At 43.3% G+C, this 18,075-nt stretch overlaps 1 protein-coding gene across 1 annotated transcript in view; it reads left to right on the forward strand.

Annotated features, from left to right (window-relative positions):
• The window catches only part of TTYH1 (tweety family member 1), a 70,328-nt gene that overhangs the window by 42,036 nt on the left and 10,217 nt on the right, over positions 1-18,075 (forward strand). The window contains 10 exon segments of the mRNA XM_042476835.1: positions 2,534-2,754; positions 4,074-4,169; positions 5,988-6,060; positions 9,624-9,699; positions 11,324-11,379; positions 12,773-12,865; positions 13,034-13,126; positions 14,828-14,970; positions 17,729-17,885; positions 17,887-17,921. Coding sequence (XP_042332769.1) covers positions 2,534-2,754; positions 4,074-4,169; positions 5,988-6,060; positions 9,624-9,699; positions 11,324-11,379; positions 12,773-12,865; positions 13,034-13,126; positions 14,828-14,970; positions 17,729-17,885; positions 17,887-17,921 — 1,043 coding nt within the window.

The raw sequence follows: 18,075 nt of genomic DNA on the forward strand, positions 1-18,075 counted from the left end.
GTGCATGCCACACCGCTATAAAAAAACAACGGGACTTGAGATCCTGCGTTTTTTGTTATCCACAGGGGATACAGAACAGATCCTCTACAGATAAGAAGGGATGACACTCTCCCTCCCTCTCTCCCTCTCTCTCTCTCTCTCCAGAATTGGTTGTAGTTCACTGATGATGCATTCAAGTGGTCTCAGCTAGGGACTGTAGGTGAACATTAGGGGTGTTTTGTCATTTTGTGCTTTTGGTCTGTCTTGTAGTAAATGAATCCTGGATATTGATTTTGCCTTGTCAATTTGTTTCTTCACTTCCTTAGCTGGGTATTGTAGTCTGCAAAATGCCTGTTGCAAACCCAAGAGGTTTGAGTCTCTGTTTTATGGTTCTAAGCAGATAACAGTTGTATTGTAGGGCTTGGCTGTAAACAATAGATTCGGTTGTGTGTTCTGAGTGAAAACTGGAGGCATGTAAGTATGTATAGAAATCAGTGGGTTGTAGATAGAGTGTTATGCTTAGAAGTCCATTGTGCATTTGTAAAGTGGTGTCAAAAAAGTGAATTTGTTGTATGGCATGTTCCAGGCTCAGGTGGATGGTAGGGTGCAAGTTATCAAAATCCTGGTGGAACTTATCAAGTGATTGCTTTCCATGCAACCAAATTACAAAGATGTCATCAAAAAGTCATAGGTAGTGGAGAGGCAGTATTGCTCCAGGTCAACCATGAAAATGTTTGCATACCTTGATGCCATACAGGTGCCCATGGTAATGCCATTGACTTGGAGGTACATATTATTCCCAAGGTGAAATAGTTATATTTAAGTACAAAGTGGCAGAATTTGGTGGATTGGTCTGCTGTAGCCTCTTCCGAGATGGTATTCTTGATGGCTTGTAGTCCATCTTGGTCTGGGATGCTGGTTTATAGGCACTCTACATCCATAGTGTCTAGGATGGTGTTCTCTGGGAGGTTGGCTGGTGTGTTCTGGGAGTTGTAGGCCTCCAAAAAGAGTAATATTTCCAAACACTTACTTCAAAATGTGAAAAGTCATCCCTACTATGCTTGGGGCCTGCTTGGTCTGTCGAATGAAACCCTGGATGCCTTCCCTAGTGTCCTGTTCTGATGGCATCACTGCTCCACATGGCTCAGCCTTCCATGAAATCCTATTGTATTTCAAAGGTGTGGTGAGGGCACCTATACTCTGCTTCTTTCTAGCACTCAGTACTCAGAAGGATCCACCCACTTTCTTGACATCAATCAGTACAGTGGACCCTTGTTATACACTGGGGTGTGGTTCCAAGATCCCCTGTGTATAACAAAATCCATGGATGCTCAAGTCCCATTAAATATAATGACATAGCAAAATAATGTCCCTTATAAAAAATGGAAAATCAAGGTTTGATATTTGACATTTATACTTTTTTGGAACATTTTCAAACCATGGATGCTTGAATTCATGTATAAAAAAATCCATGTATAAGAAGGGCCGACTGTATTTCTAGTTATTGGAAATACAGTGCGCCGGTGTCATACGTGGGTGCATTATACGCTGCTTTCAGCGGAAGAAACAATGGTGTGTGCCCCCCACGTAAAAGAAGGGCACACTGTAATATGTAATTAGTCCCCTCTCCTTTTCCTTCAGCAAAACAAGCATGCCTCAGCAATTAACATTTATTTGCATAATCTGGGTCACAGAATCTGGATTTCCCACTACCACAATAAAGCACAGAAGATTTCTGCAGTGCTGGAAAAACAGGTGAAAATCTACAGATGTTCAGATCATTAAGTAATTGGTGTAAGGACAGTCTGTTCTCAACAGAGGCATTCCTACCCTTGGTATCACCCAGTGTGGGTGTGGCAGCCAAAATGGCATACTCAGGCCTCCTCTTCGCTGCCAAGATGGAGGCTTCTTTGTGAGAAGGGAGGCACCTCTATGGCAAAGCTGGAAAGGATGCATTCGGCCATTCTCACCCCATAATGAGAGGCAGGCCTGACCGGGTGTCATCCCTCTTCTGGGGTGTCACTTGGTGTGGTCCTCACCTCCCTACACTCTCTAGTGATGCCACTGTTTCTTAAACAGAAGTTTAGAGGTTAGGTCCCCTGTGAATTGGAACACATCGCAGCCCCGGCCCTTTGAAACACGCTGCCCATAGAGCTCCGCTCGGCCACCTCCCTGGCCCAATTCAGAAAGGATCTTAAGACCTTTCTGTTTCAGTGTGCATTCCCCGACTAAAGTCCAGTGGGCCTCCCTTCCTCTTCTGTGGCAAAGAGGACTGGCTAACGGGGGTTTTATTCTGTGTGTGTATTTGTTTTTAATTCTGATGTATTTGTTGTATTCTTATCATGTTGTGAACCGCCCTGATCTTTGGAAGGGCGGTATAAAAATAAAATTTTTATTATTATTTTATTTATTACATGGCCTGCAATGCCTTGAATTTTCTACTTGTTGCATAAAACCATTATAAGGACCCATGCACCACACGATGCCATGTGGCACATACAGTCCCCTTTCTTACACATGCCAGGTTGTGACTCCCATCTTATTCTCCACACAGATTTCAGAGACAGTGGAACTGCTTTCAGCAACAGTACGGGGGGATCTCACTCAGCTTGAGGAGACACTGTCCCCACGGACGGAGCTGGTGGCTGTGGTTCGGAACACACGCCGCCAGGCTGAGGCTGTAGCACAGACTCTGGATGGCATTCCCTTCTGGGAAGATGCCCGTGGTGGCCCCAGCATCCTTGCAGAACAAGTTGGCTACCTGGAAGACTACAGGTGAGATATGGGTTTGACAAGAAGGAAGTGGTTTGAAGGAGGATGGGAGGATGAAATTTTCTTCAAAAAGAACATCTTACCAAATTTTCACTTTAACCACACGAAACTGTGTACATGTAAATACATTGAGACTATGGATATGATATTGTAAACTAAAAGTATAATTTTAATTTTGCTAGTTTGTTATGTCATAACTATTTCTACTACATTCAGTGAAATACAGGACTTATGATTTATGAGTAACATTAGTACATAAAACATTACTAAGAATTTTGTATCATGTAGTATGAGGGGAGGTCAAGGCAGGATGGCATATAAGTTTTCACAGCAGGTGACACCAACCCTAGTGACACCAGTGGAGTAATTGGCTCAATTGTAAATTGTGAATCAACACATAGGTAAATCCACTGGTGGCTGATAGCTCCCATGTCAATGGGTGGCTACAGTGGACCCTCCACTTTTTCTGAGGTTAGGGGCACAAGACCTCTGTGAAAGTGGATAGAACACAAATAAAAAGACACTATTTTTTTAACCTGAGAGAACAACTGTCTAGGAATCTCTAGGTCCTCCAGGGCAATTCTATGGTGAAGATGTGCCAGAAGTTGACCACAAAATTGCGCTGGAGCATCTACAAATTCCTAGAGAAGTGTTCTTTCTAAGAATCTCTAGATTTTCCATTGTGACTTTTGGCAGAAGCTGACAACAGCGCCATACTGGAGGACCTAGAGATTCCTAAAGGAAAGGTAAAGGTAGTCCCTTGACCTGAATGTCTAGTCCTAACCGACTGTAGTGGGCGTTACTCATCTCTGTTTCTAAGCCTAAGAGCCAGTGTTGGCTGAGGATTGCTCTGGTGGTCATGTGGCCAGCGTGACTGCACCAAATGCTGTTACCTTCCCACTGAGAAGTGGTACCTGTCTATCTACTTGCATTTGCATGCTTTCAAACTGCTAGGTTGGCAAAAGCTGGGACTAGTGACAGGAACTCACCCCATCATGCAGCACTCGGGCCTCGAACTGCCAACCTTCCGATCTTCCGATCATCAGCATTGGCGTCTTAACTTCTAAGCCACCACATCCCTTCCTAGAGAGAATATATTAATCAAATCCATGAATAATCTAATCTGCAAAAGTCAAAGTCGCAAATGTGGAGGGCCAACTGTAGAAGAAGGGAGAGGGGGAGCATGTGGCTAAGAGCAAACGGATAGTTTCCTGTGGTGCCAAAGTGGTTGGTGTTGATAATGGAAGGTGGAACTAGGGTTGGAGGTGGAAGACCGGGGCTCTTTGTGTCATCCTCACTTCCCTGCTCTCTGGCTCCCCCAGGTGGCTGGCCTACATTTTACTGCTCCTGTTGGACCTCATCATCTGCCTCTTCATCTTGCTGGGGCTGGCGAAGCAGATCAAGTGGCTGGTAATCGTGTGAGTGCGCCATCTGGTGGCACTTTAGCACTGGGAGTGAGATGGGGGAAGATACGGATTGGGAGTGTGAATCACTCGCAGCAGCCCATGGATGAGTCTTACACTGAGCAGAGATTTCATTTAATTTTCCAATCATACACGGACATTACCTACTTAACAGAATGAACAAAATATGAATGGGCTTTGAGCCATACAGCTTCTCTTAGAAGTTATATCATCACCATAACATCAAACATAAATATATTTTATGTGACCACGCTTCTGTGAAAATCCCCAGAAGGCGGATTTAAGAAATTTAAAGTCCTTGAATTATGGTATATTCACAAACTCCAATCCATCGAGAATAGTTTGAACAAAGAATATGGTTTCCTAGCACACTGGATGTATTATAGTTCCAGCTGACATGCCAGACCCAATAGGTTCTCGTGCTTCCTTTATTATATCACCTTTTTGGTCCTGAGCCCTTTTCTGTGCCCCAGACTACGAACTTCTTCCACTATTCATACGTTTACCAATTCATTGTGGCTTGATTTAGGCCCTGTCTTCCACCTTTTGTCCCCTAACTGTCCTTTAGGAAAACTGAACTTGTCACCCCATTGCCATGCCCACATGTTTGGCAAATTTATTACTATTCACATCTCAACCCCAATGGATGTGTTGGTGCAAATATCTGTCCATAGAGGCTCCATTCTGTGCATTTGCTGAAGTAGACTGTGTCTACGAAAGCTTATGCTCTTTCTCCCAGTTAGTGCAGAAGGTGCTACAAGATTCCTTTTGTTTGTAATATTCATAAAATCATAGAATATCAGAGTTAGAAGGGACCACAAGGGTCATTTAGTCCAACTCCCTGCCATGGAGGAATACATAGCTAAAGTATTCCTGAAAGACACCCAACCCATCTCAGTTTAAAGACCTCCAAAGATGGAGAGTCCACAACCCTCCAAGGCAATCTACTCCTATGTTGAACAGTTCTTTCAGTAAAAGAAGTTATTCTTTAACTTGTGATTTGAATCCATTGCTTTGTGTTCTAGTCTCTAGAACAGCAGAAAACAAGCTGGCTCCATCTTCTACATGACACCCCTTCAGATATTTAAAGCTAGCTATCACACCGCCTCTCAGTCATCTCTTTTCCAAACTAAACATATCCAGCTTCCTAACTTCACTTACAAGAGGGGTGGACAAAGTGCAGCCTGTGGGTCACATGCAATCCCCAGCATCACTTTTGTGATGCAAAACTTTTTTTAAAAATGTCAAGAAAATATTGAAAAGGTTTCCCCCCTCCAAAAAAATGCCCCCAAATGACCTCTGGGATTGTGGAGGGTATTTCTACCATATTTGGAGGTCCCCTGAGCTGATATCCCAAACGTCTGGAGAACCAAAGGCTAAGAACCACTGTTCTAAGGCATCTTGTTCATATGCAAACACCTAAATCAAGCTTGCTTCTGCAGGTCAATTGCTCATTTAGGGCATCCTCCACATATAACAAGGACTATAACATTCTTTTGGTAAATCCTAATTGGGCACCACTGTAAGAGAAAGTCTATCAGATTGACCCGTTTACATTAATCAGACAACAAACACACACCAAATAATAACCAGGCTACCACTAAATTCATACAGAGCCACATTGAAGCTTGAATCCAATGTGAAGTTGCAAGGAGGGAAGGAGAGCTGCTTCTTTTGTATTGATGCCTGCCATGCAGAGGTTTAAGCTGTAGATTCCTGTCAAGAAGAAAGTTGGCCAAACCCTGCTTTGAATGGTTCTGGGATTGTCTCCCTGCCCATCTGAGCATGTTCCTTTTTGCTTTCCCTCAACAGAATGGCTGTGATGAGTTTCCTTGTTCTCATCCTGAGCTGGGGCTCCATGGGGCTGGAGACAGCAGCAGCAGTGGTGAGTAAGGGGTCACAGATGGTGGGAGAGGCAGCAGAGTGTGTACGGAATGGGATACCTCAGAAGTACCAGCAGAACTTGGATGCTGAAACTATAGGCCAGGGGTGCTTGACTTGCATCCCTCTAATGTTGTTGGACTACAGCTCCCATCACTTCTAGTCAGCCAAGGCAATGGTGAGGGAAGATGGGAGCTGAAGTCCAACAGCACTTGGGGGATCATCCTGCCTTAGGTTGAATTTGCAGGAAAGGAGAGTGGAAAGTTGCAGAACTGGTGGCTAGTCTAGGACTGGACTGGCCACACAAACAGAGCAAAAGCCAGCACAAAATATTTCTTAGACAATTCTGCCCCTGGCATGGTCTGCTCCCCATTGACCCTCCATTATTTGATAGATGAAAACAAGGGTATATTTGTAACATCCTGTGCTTCTCAGCCCAAATCAAATCCCTATCTAACTCCAACAATTGCTGAAGGCAACACTGTTGTGTGTTGCATTCTCTTGCCTTGCAGCAGTCTTTTCCACTACCCACTTAAAAACAAAGTGTTGGACTGAAGCTTCTATTATCCCCAACCAGCATGGCTCTGTTGAATGGAGATTATGGAAGTTATAGAACTGGGTTGGGGGGGGGGGCAGTTGATGTATTAAGTAAAATCTGATTCTCTGTTTCACAACATGAAATAAACCTCAGGAGCCACTGTGCGTAGAAACAGCAGGCAGGTATTGCTTTAGTATTGATGTACAGGTATTTAAACACATGCACTGGAGAGAAAAGATGTGTCCATTCCCTACTTATATTAACTTCTGGAGATTAAGAGAAGGGAGCTGAACCTTAGAGAATAAGTACTTTTCAAAATCAAAAGACAGCACAGTATTCCTCCACACTGCCAAAAAACAAAACAAAACAAATAGAAGTCTTTGTTTTTTTTCAACACAGTAAATAGGTATAGACAGACTATATCTCTATGCCTTAGGAATTCTCTATAGCCTTGCAGAAGTCTCGTGTCATACTCTCCATCAGATATAGATACCCTAACTGGCCTTGGGGTAGTTACAGGGTTGCTACTATTTCCCCCGCAAAGCACAGGTTCTGGGTCTTATGCCAGGGCTTGCTGTGCTATCCAATGTGATGGACTGGCATTTTATCCCCTAAATGTTAGGCTCCACTACCACATTTGTGCCATATTATTATCATCACATCAGCATAGTTTCCTGAAAACTCAGTGTGGACCAGCAGCTGACTTTGAGAAGCACTGTCTTGAGTACAACTGCTTCCCTGCCACCCCAGTTTTCCTTGTTTTACTGAAACAGATTAACATGACTATCTCTTTGAAGACTCCTAGAAAGACAGGAATTCATTTTTGTGTAGGGCAGATCAGTACATTTTCTACTTGCCGTACAGGTATTAAAGGCATAGGAATCTCCGACTACCTTGCAGCAGGTGTGCGAACTGAGGGGCATCCATCAAATTGGGCTGGCTGGGTGGCCTTGATGCAGGACTCTCCCTTTCTGGTGTTCTCTGAAGCACAATAATTTAATTGCTGGCAGTCCCTGCCAGGGTTATGTGTATATGGGTATGTGTGTGTGTGTTTAGGAGAGACGAGGCATTCTCTCACCATTACCACTCACTCTACACACACATAGACACACACACACTTTTCATCTTACTGTTGCTTTTAATTAGTAGGCCCTAAGTTATGTACTGCCTGTGGGGAGGAAAGGGGATGCTCTGTGTACTTTCCAGCTGCCTTGATTAATATTCTCAGTTCTGTCCCCTCTGGGGATATATATTTTTTCCAAAAGAAAAAAGAAACAACTAGGGCTTTTCCTCTCATCGCTCAGCCTTTTCCTTCTAACTACAGCCCCTCTTCCTTTGAGCGAGCTCATGCCCCCCTCCCAACAATACCCCTCACCCACCTAAATTTTGATCCAGAACTCTTGTCATCCCAATCATGTTATATCTCCCTACCTTCTTCCAATTCTGACCTGCCCTTCACTAAGATGAGTCTAAGGCTCCTTGCTGCCTGCACTCAAACTCATCAAGCATCCTCTTGTTGTAAAAATCAGTAATGACAGACAGTGGTGTTGTGGAGGTTGGTAGCACCCAGTGTGGGATGAAACTGCCTTGCCCGCACCCCTGGTTACCCATCCAGATCACCGCTGAGCAGGGCAGCACAGTGTCCTCTGGAGTAATCCTTCAGGATCTGGTGTGGCTGCTTTTTGAGTAGCTGTGCCATCCCTGAAAGCACCATCCTCTTGGAAAGATCTTTAGAATCCTTGAAGGCACTCTGGGGAATGGTGCTGTGGCTTCTGGGGCCCCTGTCTAGGACCCAGTATTGGGCAAGTACGAAAGGGAGGTGATACCCTTTCTTACCTGCCCAGTATCTGCGCCAGTCCTGTGACAGTGTCTGGAGTGTCACCCAGTGCTGTTTGCATCCCCTGCACTCCTTAGTGATGCTTCTGACAGACTTGTTTCCCTGAGAGAATGCTCTTAGCCATTTCCAGCCACCTTCTTTGACAGTCCAAAGTTTCTTGAGAATAAATGTCTGTGTGAATGCATTGTAGCCTCCCATTGCAGGAGAAAGGCAGGATATAAATCTCAAAAATAAATGAAAAATAAATAAATAGCAATAGCAAGTACATTTCTATAGCATTTATCGGTGCACTTAAGCACTCCCTAAGCGGTTTACAATGTGTAAGCTAATTGCCCCCAACAATCTGGGTACTCATTTTAGCAACCTTGGAAGGATTCAAGCCTGAGTTGAGCCTGATCCCTGGCTGGTATGATACTCACAACCTTATGGTTTGTGAGTGAATGGCTGCAAGTACTGACATTTAACCACTGCACCACCAGGGCTCTAACTTCTTGTGCCCACACTATCTTTCTTCTTTAATGCTCACTGCTCACTATGGATTGCCAGAGCGGCATGCCCTCCTGACAGCTATTCCTCACTTATCATTTTGAAACTGATTACAAAATGCAAGTGCTTAGAGGGTGAGTGACCTTAAATGACATCCTTGGGCAGCTACTCAAAGGCTGCTCCCTCCCTGATTTTGAGTTGCAGAACTCTTTTCATAGTGGCTCCCATGTCAATAGGGACAGTGTATCCAGATTTCAGTCCTGAATTTAAGGGGAGCTGTCTAAGGTGCTCAACACTGTTCTTTTTAATAGGTTCATTACTCTGGATAACTCCTTTAAAGTTCAGGCCAAAGCCTAGAGCAGATTCCCAGTCCCACTGACAATGGAAACACTGGAGAGGGACAGGTAGTGTTTTACTTCAGATGTCCTCCTTTGGTAGGACTGGCAAAGATGTTATCAGAAAAAGGCCTTCAAAAAGCTTCAGCTTTTTTAAACTGCTCTGTTTGAATCCTCATGGTCTCCCACAACCCACAGGTTTAAGCAGCTGCTTTGCCCATTTGAGCTTTGTGCTCTCTGCTGCCATGCTGATCATAGGGACCTAGGGCCTGGACTTCACCTTCTGTAGTTGGACATGCTTGCTTTCATGCTGTTTGCAACTAACTGCAATAAAAGAGACATTTGTTTCTCCTCCCTCCCTCCTCCTTCAGGGACTGAGTGATTTCTGCTTTGAGCCAGATGGCTATGTGATGAACACAACCCAAGCCAGGACTGGACTCAGCCCAGGTAGGAATGGAATTACTGCGGTCCAGAGAATAAGACTTTTAGATTGCATCTTGTGTAGGATTGCCAACATATAGAGCTGCCACTGTTGTTATGCCTTCATAAAAGTTGCTTGATCAGTAAGCATTACCTGATGTTCAAATGTGTATCCAGGCTATGAACAGCCCCCCATACTAACGTCTCCAGATATCAAAATACTGTTGAACATCCAAATGCCAGCTAGATGCTTTTTTCACCCCCTGGTCACTTTGCAACCCTACCTAGGAAGGTCTGGGTTCAAATTCTCATGGGTAGTTCTGATGTGGTTCAAAAAATAACTAACATTCTTGGCCTCCAAAATAGTAGAGTGGAGGGTTTCTCCAGTCATTTCCAGTTTACTGTGTTTCTCTATATACATCTAACAGATAAAGGCTTGGAACTAAAGTAGATGTGACATTAAATGCATCTCTAGAAGTGCAGTGGTGCGTGTCTGTATTTGTGTAAAATTTTAATCAAGGCCATGACGCATGGAGAAGAATGAATCCTAATGTAGCCCCAATACCAGCAGCCCCAGTTATTTATTCCAGTATGCGATCTCCCCAGTGCAGCTATGGTAGAGGCAGGGAAGGAGGGAAAGAAGCAAGGAAGGATCAAACCTATGAAACTGACCCATGAATTTAAGGCATCCAGTTAGTGACTTATGGCAGTGTATACTCAAAAATTCACAATTTAGGACTAATTCTGTGCCAAAAATGCATGAGGTTGTGTGTGTGTGTGTGTGTGCATGCGTGCACATGCGCGCACAGAAAATTGCATTTTCAGTTCCCAGGAAATTGAAGTTTCCTGTTGAGATAGTTTTTTTGTGGGTTTTTCAGGCTATGTGGCCATGTTCTAGAAGTTTTTCTTCTAAAACATGGCCACATAGCCCGAAAAACTGACAAAACCTACGTATGCTGGCCATGAAAGCCTTCGACTTCACATTCCTGTAGAGAAATTCAATTTTCCTGTGGTTTTCTATGTGGAAAATTCTGTTTTCTGCACACACACAAAAGTGTAATTTTTAAAAAATATACAAAATGAGTCCCAACTGCAAAGATTCTTATCCATTCAAGATTCTCTTCATCCCAACACTCAAGAAATCTGATTTTAACCATTTTGAGGGGGAATATTTTTTTTACTATTCTTTCTCTACCTGCTTGGAAATGCTATTCCTGGTGAATTTCTGGTCAGCCATATATTATTATAGCACATATACTGTGCACCAGATCTCTGTTAAGAAGGTGTGGGAAATTTGGTAAGCATTTATTGTTTGGCAGCAACATATAACCACTCAATATATATCATTTATTGTCCTTGTCTGCTTTCACTTCTGTCAAAAAGGTGAGTCCACAGCATTTTTTAAAACAGAGCTTTGTGTTCTTCTGGCACATGCTTAAGGTCCTTCCTGTGGTTTATTTTGGTTTGTTTGTATTTTTGGTGGTTGCTTTTGGTGTTTCTATTCTTTTTTCTCTCATTCATTATTTTTCTCTCTTCAGAGGTAAGGGGAAGAGACATGTAAAACCCTAGTTAGATAAATAAACCCAGTATCTCTCAAGGGAGAGCGAAGGCTGATTTGATTAATTATTTTCTTTTCCTCTTAACCCTACAGATATCTTGCAATATTACTTAACCTGCAGCCAAGACATCTTTAATCCATTTCAGCAGGTAGGTGTTCACTCTTCTCTCTTTTTAAAAAAAGTGTTGGACCTACATATGGATGGGTTGGGAAAATTCAGTACCAAGAGTCTCCCAAACTCTCCACCAGTTGAAATCAGCCACTTTTATTATTTGGGGGTATATCACATCCTTGCCGTATTTGTGCTGTAACAGCATGATTTGCATGTTTTTATCTGTACTAATACTCCATTAGCCTTGCCTTGCATTTCATGGGTGCCTAAATATAGCCATAATAATGCAATTGTGGTATGACATCATTACAATACACCCATCCCTATCCAAATCTCTCATCATGGACCACAACATCACCACCATTTTAATATCTTTCCTGTGTAAAAAACCAAAAGTGTTTATCACACTAGTGAGTTGTTTCAGGTTCAGGTTCTGTTCAAAACTGTTTTCACCCATAATGTGTAATAACATTATCACGGCATTACAGCGAATGCATCATTGCCTAGATCTTGCAGTGAGAGAAGTAGCACAGGAAGAGAAATGGACCACATCATTCCCAGCATTTTTTATAACTTTTATCTCGTGAAAAACAATATATATATATGTGTGTGTGTGTGTGTGTGTGTGTGTGTGTGTATGTGTGTGTGTGTGTATCACAATTCATTCAGGTTGTCCTATTCAAAAACCACTTCATTTATACTCATAAAACTGTAATAACTCTATTATGGCATGACATCACAGTGCTGTTATACTATTAACTTTAAATACATTAATGATAATTAAAAATAATTTTTTAAAAAAAATCTCATTCCTAATAACTGTACAGCAGAACAGCACCAGGAGAACCACAATGTCATGTGATAAAGCTGAGGCAGGACAAATCCACTATTATAATGGCATAATAGTGTGATGTAATAAAGAGCCAAAATAGCTAAGGAAGACATGGATCTCTGAACTGCTGAATGATGCTTAACCTCTCCTCTGCCCTCCCCATCAAATCAAATCTCCAATTGCTCTTAACATTCCTCATACTTTTCTTCCCAAGCAGTACACATTAACCCCCATGACTTTTCTGTTTTAGATGAGTGCTCATTATTCTGCATTCTTTGTCCATAGCTGGTTTCTGTTCTTAGGGCTATCATAACATTAAATGCTAAAAAAGAATTCTGCCCATAGGTCCTTATGATTAACTGAATTGTATGTCCAGCTGTCCCCAAACAGGCCAGTAGATAAAAGAAAATATTTAAAGCTCTCTTTTTTGTTGTTGTATTTTAATCTAGTGATTTGGTGACAGTTTTATGGAACAGATTTTAGTTTTTAGGCTGAGTGATGATAGGCATCACAAGCTTTGTCTCCCCCACCCATCTTCTAAGAGTGCAGGTTGTCTAACTGAAAATGCTTTGTGTTTCTCATCCCACCCTATTGACAGAGGCTCACCATGTGTCAAAGGGCACTGTCCAACATTCACTCTCAGCTGTATGGATTGGAGAGAGAAGCTGTCCCTCATTTTCCAGCAGCTGAGGTCAGTAGGAATACCCAGAAAATAAGGGTGGGGAGGGAGAACTGCTAGATGACTGGACTGTTGGGTCTTCTGGACTGGAAGGGAATTTGATGGATTAGAAGAAGGGAAGGAGACAGGCTGCAAACCAGAACTACTAGTTTCTCTCTTCATATTTTTCAATCCTTGCAGAAGAACATCTTGTCCATCCAGAGCACTTTGAACACCACCGAAAGCAATTTCCACCACCTTGTTGCTCTGCTCAACTGCCGGGGACTTCACAAGGTGCCTTCTTGATTCTTATTCTTCTTGCTGCATAGTTGATCTGGAGACACCTTTTCTGAGCTCTGCATGGGTCCTCGTCTTCTCCTGCCCTCCCGTCTCCTTAACTGCCTCCCCAGAGATAGTTGAAGGGATGGGAGGGCAGGAGAAGTGAAGAAAGAGGCTGCATGTCCACAGAGAGAGCTGTGCATTCCAGAGAAGGCACGGGTGCCATAGGTTCACCACCAAAGCCTTTGTCTGCATATATCACAAAAAGCTATGAAATATTCTTAAAGACTTGACTACATTTGATAACCCTGATGAGGAATCTGTACTTAGCGCACGAGGCCATTGTTAGAACAGAATATGGAAAAACAGAATAGTTCCCACTTCCCAGTTGGTAAGATAAGGCTGCATTCTATCATCCTATTTGTTCAACTTGTATGCAGAAAGTATCATCCAAAGAGTAGGTTTAGACTCGGAAGGAGGAGGAGTGAAGATAGGAACAAGGAACGTCAACAATCTTAAGATGTGCAGATGACACCATACTGCTAGCAGAAAATATCAGAGACTTGGAACAATTACTAAGGAAAGTTAAAGAAGAAAGTACAATGGCAGACTTATTGCTGAAAATAAATAATGACCATGGAGAAGCTACATAAATTCAACCCAGATAATGAGGAAATTGAAATAGTCAAAGATTTCCTGTACCGTGGGGCAAATACAGACCAGAACAGAGACTGCAGTCAAGAGATCACAAGAGGACTAGGAATGGGAAGGGCAGCTGTTAAAGAACTAGATAAGATCCTAAAGTGTAAAGATATAAAACTGAGCATTAAAGTTAGAATCATCTGAGCCATTGTGTTCCCCATCATCATGTACAGTTGTGAGATAGCAAAATTCCCAAGGGAATGCAGGCACAGCAAATATAAGAGTTCTGGACCTGAATAATTTTCAGCATCTCACTCTGCAATGCTAGAACTTGGTGAATGAAGAAATTAGTGTGGTGGAGTCCCCATGTTTGGAGGCTTTTAGACAGAGACTGGATGGCTATCTGCTGGGAGTGCTTTGATTGTGTATTCCTTCATGGCAGGGGGTTGGACTGTATGGCCCTTGGGATCTCTTCCAACTCAATACTATGATTTATTGTGGACAGAATTCATATTTGAAGGGCAATGCCCTCATTTTGCCCATAGCTACACCCATGTTTCTGGGACATCTTCTGCCTAGTCAGAGCGCCTCTTTGTCTCCACTGATGCCTTGACCTGTATTTTAGAAAGACACTTTGCAACAGCTGTGCTCACTCTCTCTCGTCCAAAGGACTCCAAATGTGGGTAGTGATGCCCCTGAGACATTTATTTATTACTTGTTTGTTTTAAACATTTATACCCTACCTTTGGATGCACAACTCCTCAAGGTGACTTGCAGGCATAGCATTACACAGTTTTAAGAGACAAATGTTACACAACAGCATTACACAACAGCAAAAAAACAAGGAGCAAATAGTCCTCACCACAAATATAAAAACGGATCCAAAAATAATAATAAAAAACCATCCAATTGCAGCCATAAGGAACTATTAAAAATTCAAGTGATTAAAACTGATTTTCTTAAATGAATAAATCTGTAATCTAGTTTGGTGCTGTATGCCAATGTTTAAAAAGACAAACAACTTTTGTAAATCCTTCTTGACTGTATGTGTTTGTCACATTTTCTGTTTACTAGGACTATGTGGATGCCCTGAAAGGGCTGTGCTACGATGGCATGGAAGGGCTGCTTTTCCTCCTCCTCTTCTCCTTCTTCTCTGCTCTTTCCTTCACCACAGCTGTCTGCAGTCTGCCCCGTGCATGGAAGCGGTTCCAGAACAGGTGAGGGTCAACACCCCAAATTTGAAGGAAAATGTGCATAACATGGTTGTATCTTTGTGAATGAAACCATCAGAGTTTATTCAAACTCCCCCAATTCCTCTCCAGCCAGTTTGCCCACAGAGAATTGTATGATTTTTTTAATTGTATTTTTAAAATGATGTCATATTGGAATTACTGGGACTGTTTTATTATGAAGGGTGGGATTTAAAAAATAAATCTGTAATCTTGTTTGGTGCTGTATGACTATATATATATTTTTAAAAAACAACTTTTGTAAAACATCAGTCCAGTTGCATCCACACTACAGAAATAATCCAGTTTGACACGACTTTAACTGTCATGGCTCAGTGCTGTGGAACTGTGGGAATTATCATTTTGTGAGATATTTAGCCTTCTCTGTCAGAGAGCTCTGGTGCCACAACAAACTGCAATTTGCAGCCATGGCAGTTAAAGTGGTGTCAAAGGGGATTCTTTCTGCAGTGCAGAGGCAGACTATATGAAGCTATCTCACACTGTCTGTGGTGGGTTACAAACTGCCCTCAAGCGGGCAGTCTGCCGCCGCCGCCATTAGCTGCAGTGGGAAGCCCCAGTGGCCAGACCGTGAGGCTTCCGGCCGCAGTGAAAAAGGAGTGCTGAAATGGCGCTCCTTTTTGGGCTCCGGAAGTGGCGCCGCGAAGCGCGAGGCGCGCACTCGCGGCATCACTTCCGGTGCACTACTTCTGGACGCACAGCGTCCACAACGTAACAATGGCAGCGCCCATGTGGATGGGCGCTGCCATTAAAGACGCACTCCGCGCATGTTGGGAACCCTAGCACGCCCCTTCCTAACCCTAGGACACACGGAGCGCGTCCTAAATGCCAGTATGTAACCCGCCTAGGTTTACGTATAATTGCAAATCAGATTGTGACTTGCTGAATTCTGGCTTGTTATGTTTGAATCTGTTCACATAGACAAACCATGGCCTTCCACGAGGCCACCTTTAGAAACCATGGGTTGTTCTTAGCTTATGCATTCCAACTTGATTAAACCATGTTTGGTGCTATATGCAAAACAGCAGCTTATTTCTTTAGTTCAGCAGGATCTAATGAATGGGGCAGAGAGAAATGAAACAGAAATGGAGATGGGGAACTGTTGTTTGCTTGGTTGTCCACAGGACCACTTGTGCCTAAAGCAATAAACCAAAGCCAACATATAACATGGCCCATGCTCATGTACCAATGTGGTCACTACGTCAGGGCAGTGATGTGTTTAATACTAGAATATCTGTTGAATCTAAGAGAGGAAGCATTCTGGGGCATATTATTATTATTATTATTATTATTATTATTATTAGCCTTAAAATCACAGGCAAGGCAGTTTCTTCTGTCTTATTTGTCTTTTTAAACTGCTGCATGTTTTAATTTATGTTTTAATTTATGTTATGCATTTTTTTATTTGTTGTTGTTCCCCGCCTCGATCCATGGGGAGAGGCGGGTAAGAAATTATTATTATTGTTGTTATTATTATTATTATTATTAATTACAGTACATCCTTGAGGCAGCTTCTTCTGTCTTATTTATCCTTTTAAACTGTTGCATATTTTAATTAATGTGTTTTAATTGATGTTGTGCATTGTTTATTTGTTGTTGTTCCCTGCCTCAATCCTTGGGGAGAGGCAGGTAAGAAATAATAATAATAATAATAATAACAACAACAACAACAACACAGTCAGCCCTCCACATTTGCAGCTTTGACTTTTATGGATTTGATTATTTGTGGATTTGATTACTATGTTATCTCTAGGAATCTCTAGGTCTAGGACTTACAGTGCAACTTGGCCAGAGGTTGACCATATAGTTGCAGTGGAGGACCTAGAGATTACTAGAGAAAACACTTCTCTAGGCTTTTGAAGATCTTCTAGCACATTTCTATGGTTAACTTCTGGGAGGTTGACCATAAAGGCCCAGATAAATATTAGTGTTTTTATTTGCAGTTTTTCCACTTTCATGGGAGTCCTGTGCTCTTAACCACAGTGAATTATTATTATTATTATTATTATTATTATTATTATTATTATTATTACCAAACTACTTGTCACTGACTCACTCATTCTCTGTATGTAAAGAGAGTCTGTAGCACCATTGAGACTAACTGAAAGAAAAAAAAGTGGCAGCGTGAGTTTAAGTCTGCTTCCTCAGATGCATTTGGTGGAGAGAACTGAGGAAGTAGGCTTAAGTCCACGAAAGCTCATGCTGTCAACCAGTGGCACTGAGTGTGCTCAGCCCTTACAGCGGCCCCTCTGGCCTTCTGGGTCCCATGGGGCCATGGCCTCGCAGGACTTGGAAGGCAGCCCCCTCTACACATTCAGCCTACTGAGTCCCATGAGACCATGGCCATGCTGGATCCGGAAGGCAGCCCCTTCTCCACCCCGTCAACCTATTGAGTCCCACATGGCCATGGCCACACTGGACCTGGAGGGCAGCCATCCATACCTCCCCTCAGCCTTCCAAGTCCCATGTGGCCATGGCCGCATGGATCCCGGAACACTGCCGTCCACTTGCCACAGGATGTACTACCCCACTGGGTGACTGGTGCGGACCGTACCACCGCACCCCCTACTGATGTCCCTGATGCCACTGGTTTCTTTCAGTTACTCTCAAAGGTGCTACAATATCTCTTTACATACTGATTTTACAGACTAAAACAGCTATATCTTTGAACCCACTCATTCTCTGTCTTTCTGTCTGTCCCATTCCTTCCCTCTGGATTTCGGCACAGGGACTCGGACTACGACGACATGGAGGACGACGACCCTTTCACGCCCCAGGCACGTAGGCCGCCGACGGTGCGCGCGGGGGGGCCTGGGCCCACCCTGCCCAGCTCCTATAGCCACTGTTCAAGCTGGGGCAGCCGTGGCAGCTTGCGCCTCTCAGCCCCCCCCCATTTCCAACGCCCCCGTCTCACAGTACATGTGAGTAGCCCCAACCACCCACCACCCTCCCAACCCCCTCCCCGCGCGCTCAGTCATGACACCCCCTGCGAGGCGGGAGGGACTTGGAGTGGCCAGCAATGGCACTGATCACTGATCTGAGTGCGCGAGTGGTGGGGGGGAAGGGAGGGCTAAC

The sequence above is a fragment of the Sceloporus undulatus genome, chromosome 6, assembly GCF_019175285.1.
Source record: "Sceloporus undulatus isolate JIND9_A2432 ecotype Alabama chromosome 6, SceUnd_v1.1, whole genome shotgun sequence".
Taxonomy (NCBI): domain Eukaryota; kingdom Metazoa; phylum Chordata; class Lepidosauria; order Squamata; family Phrynosomatidae; genus Sceloporus; species Sceloporus undulatus.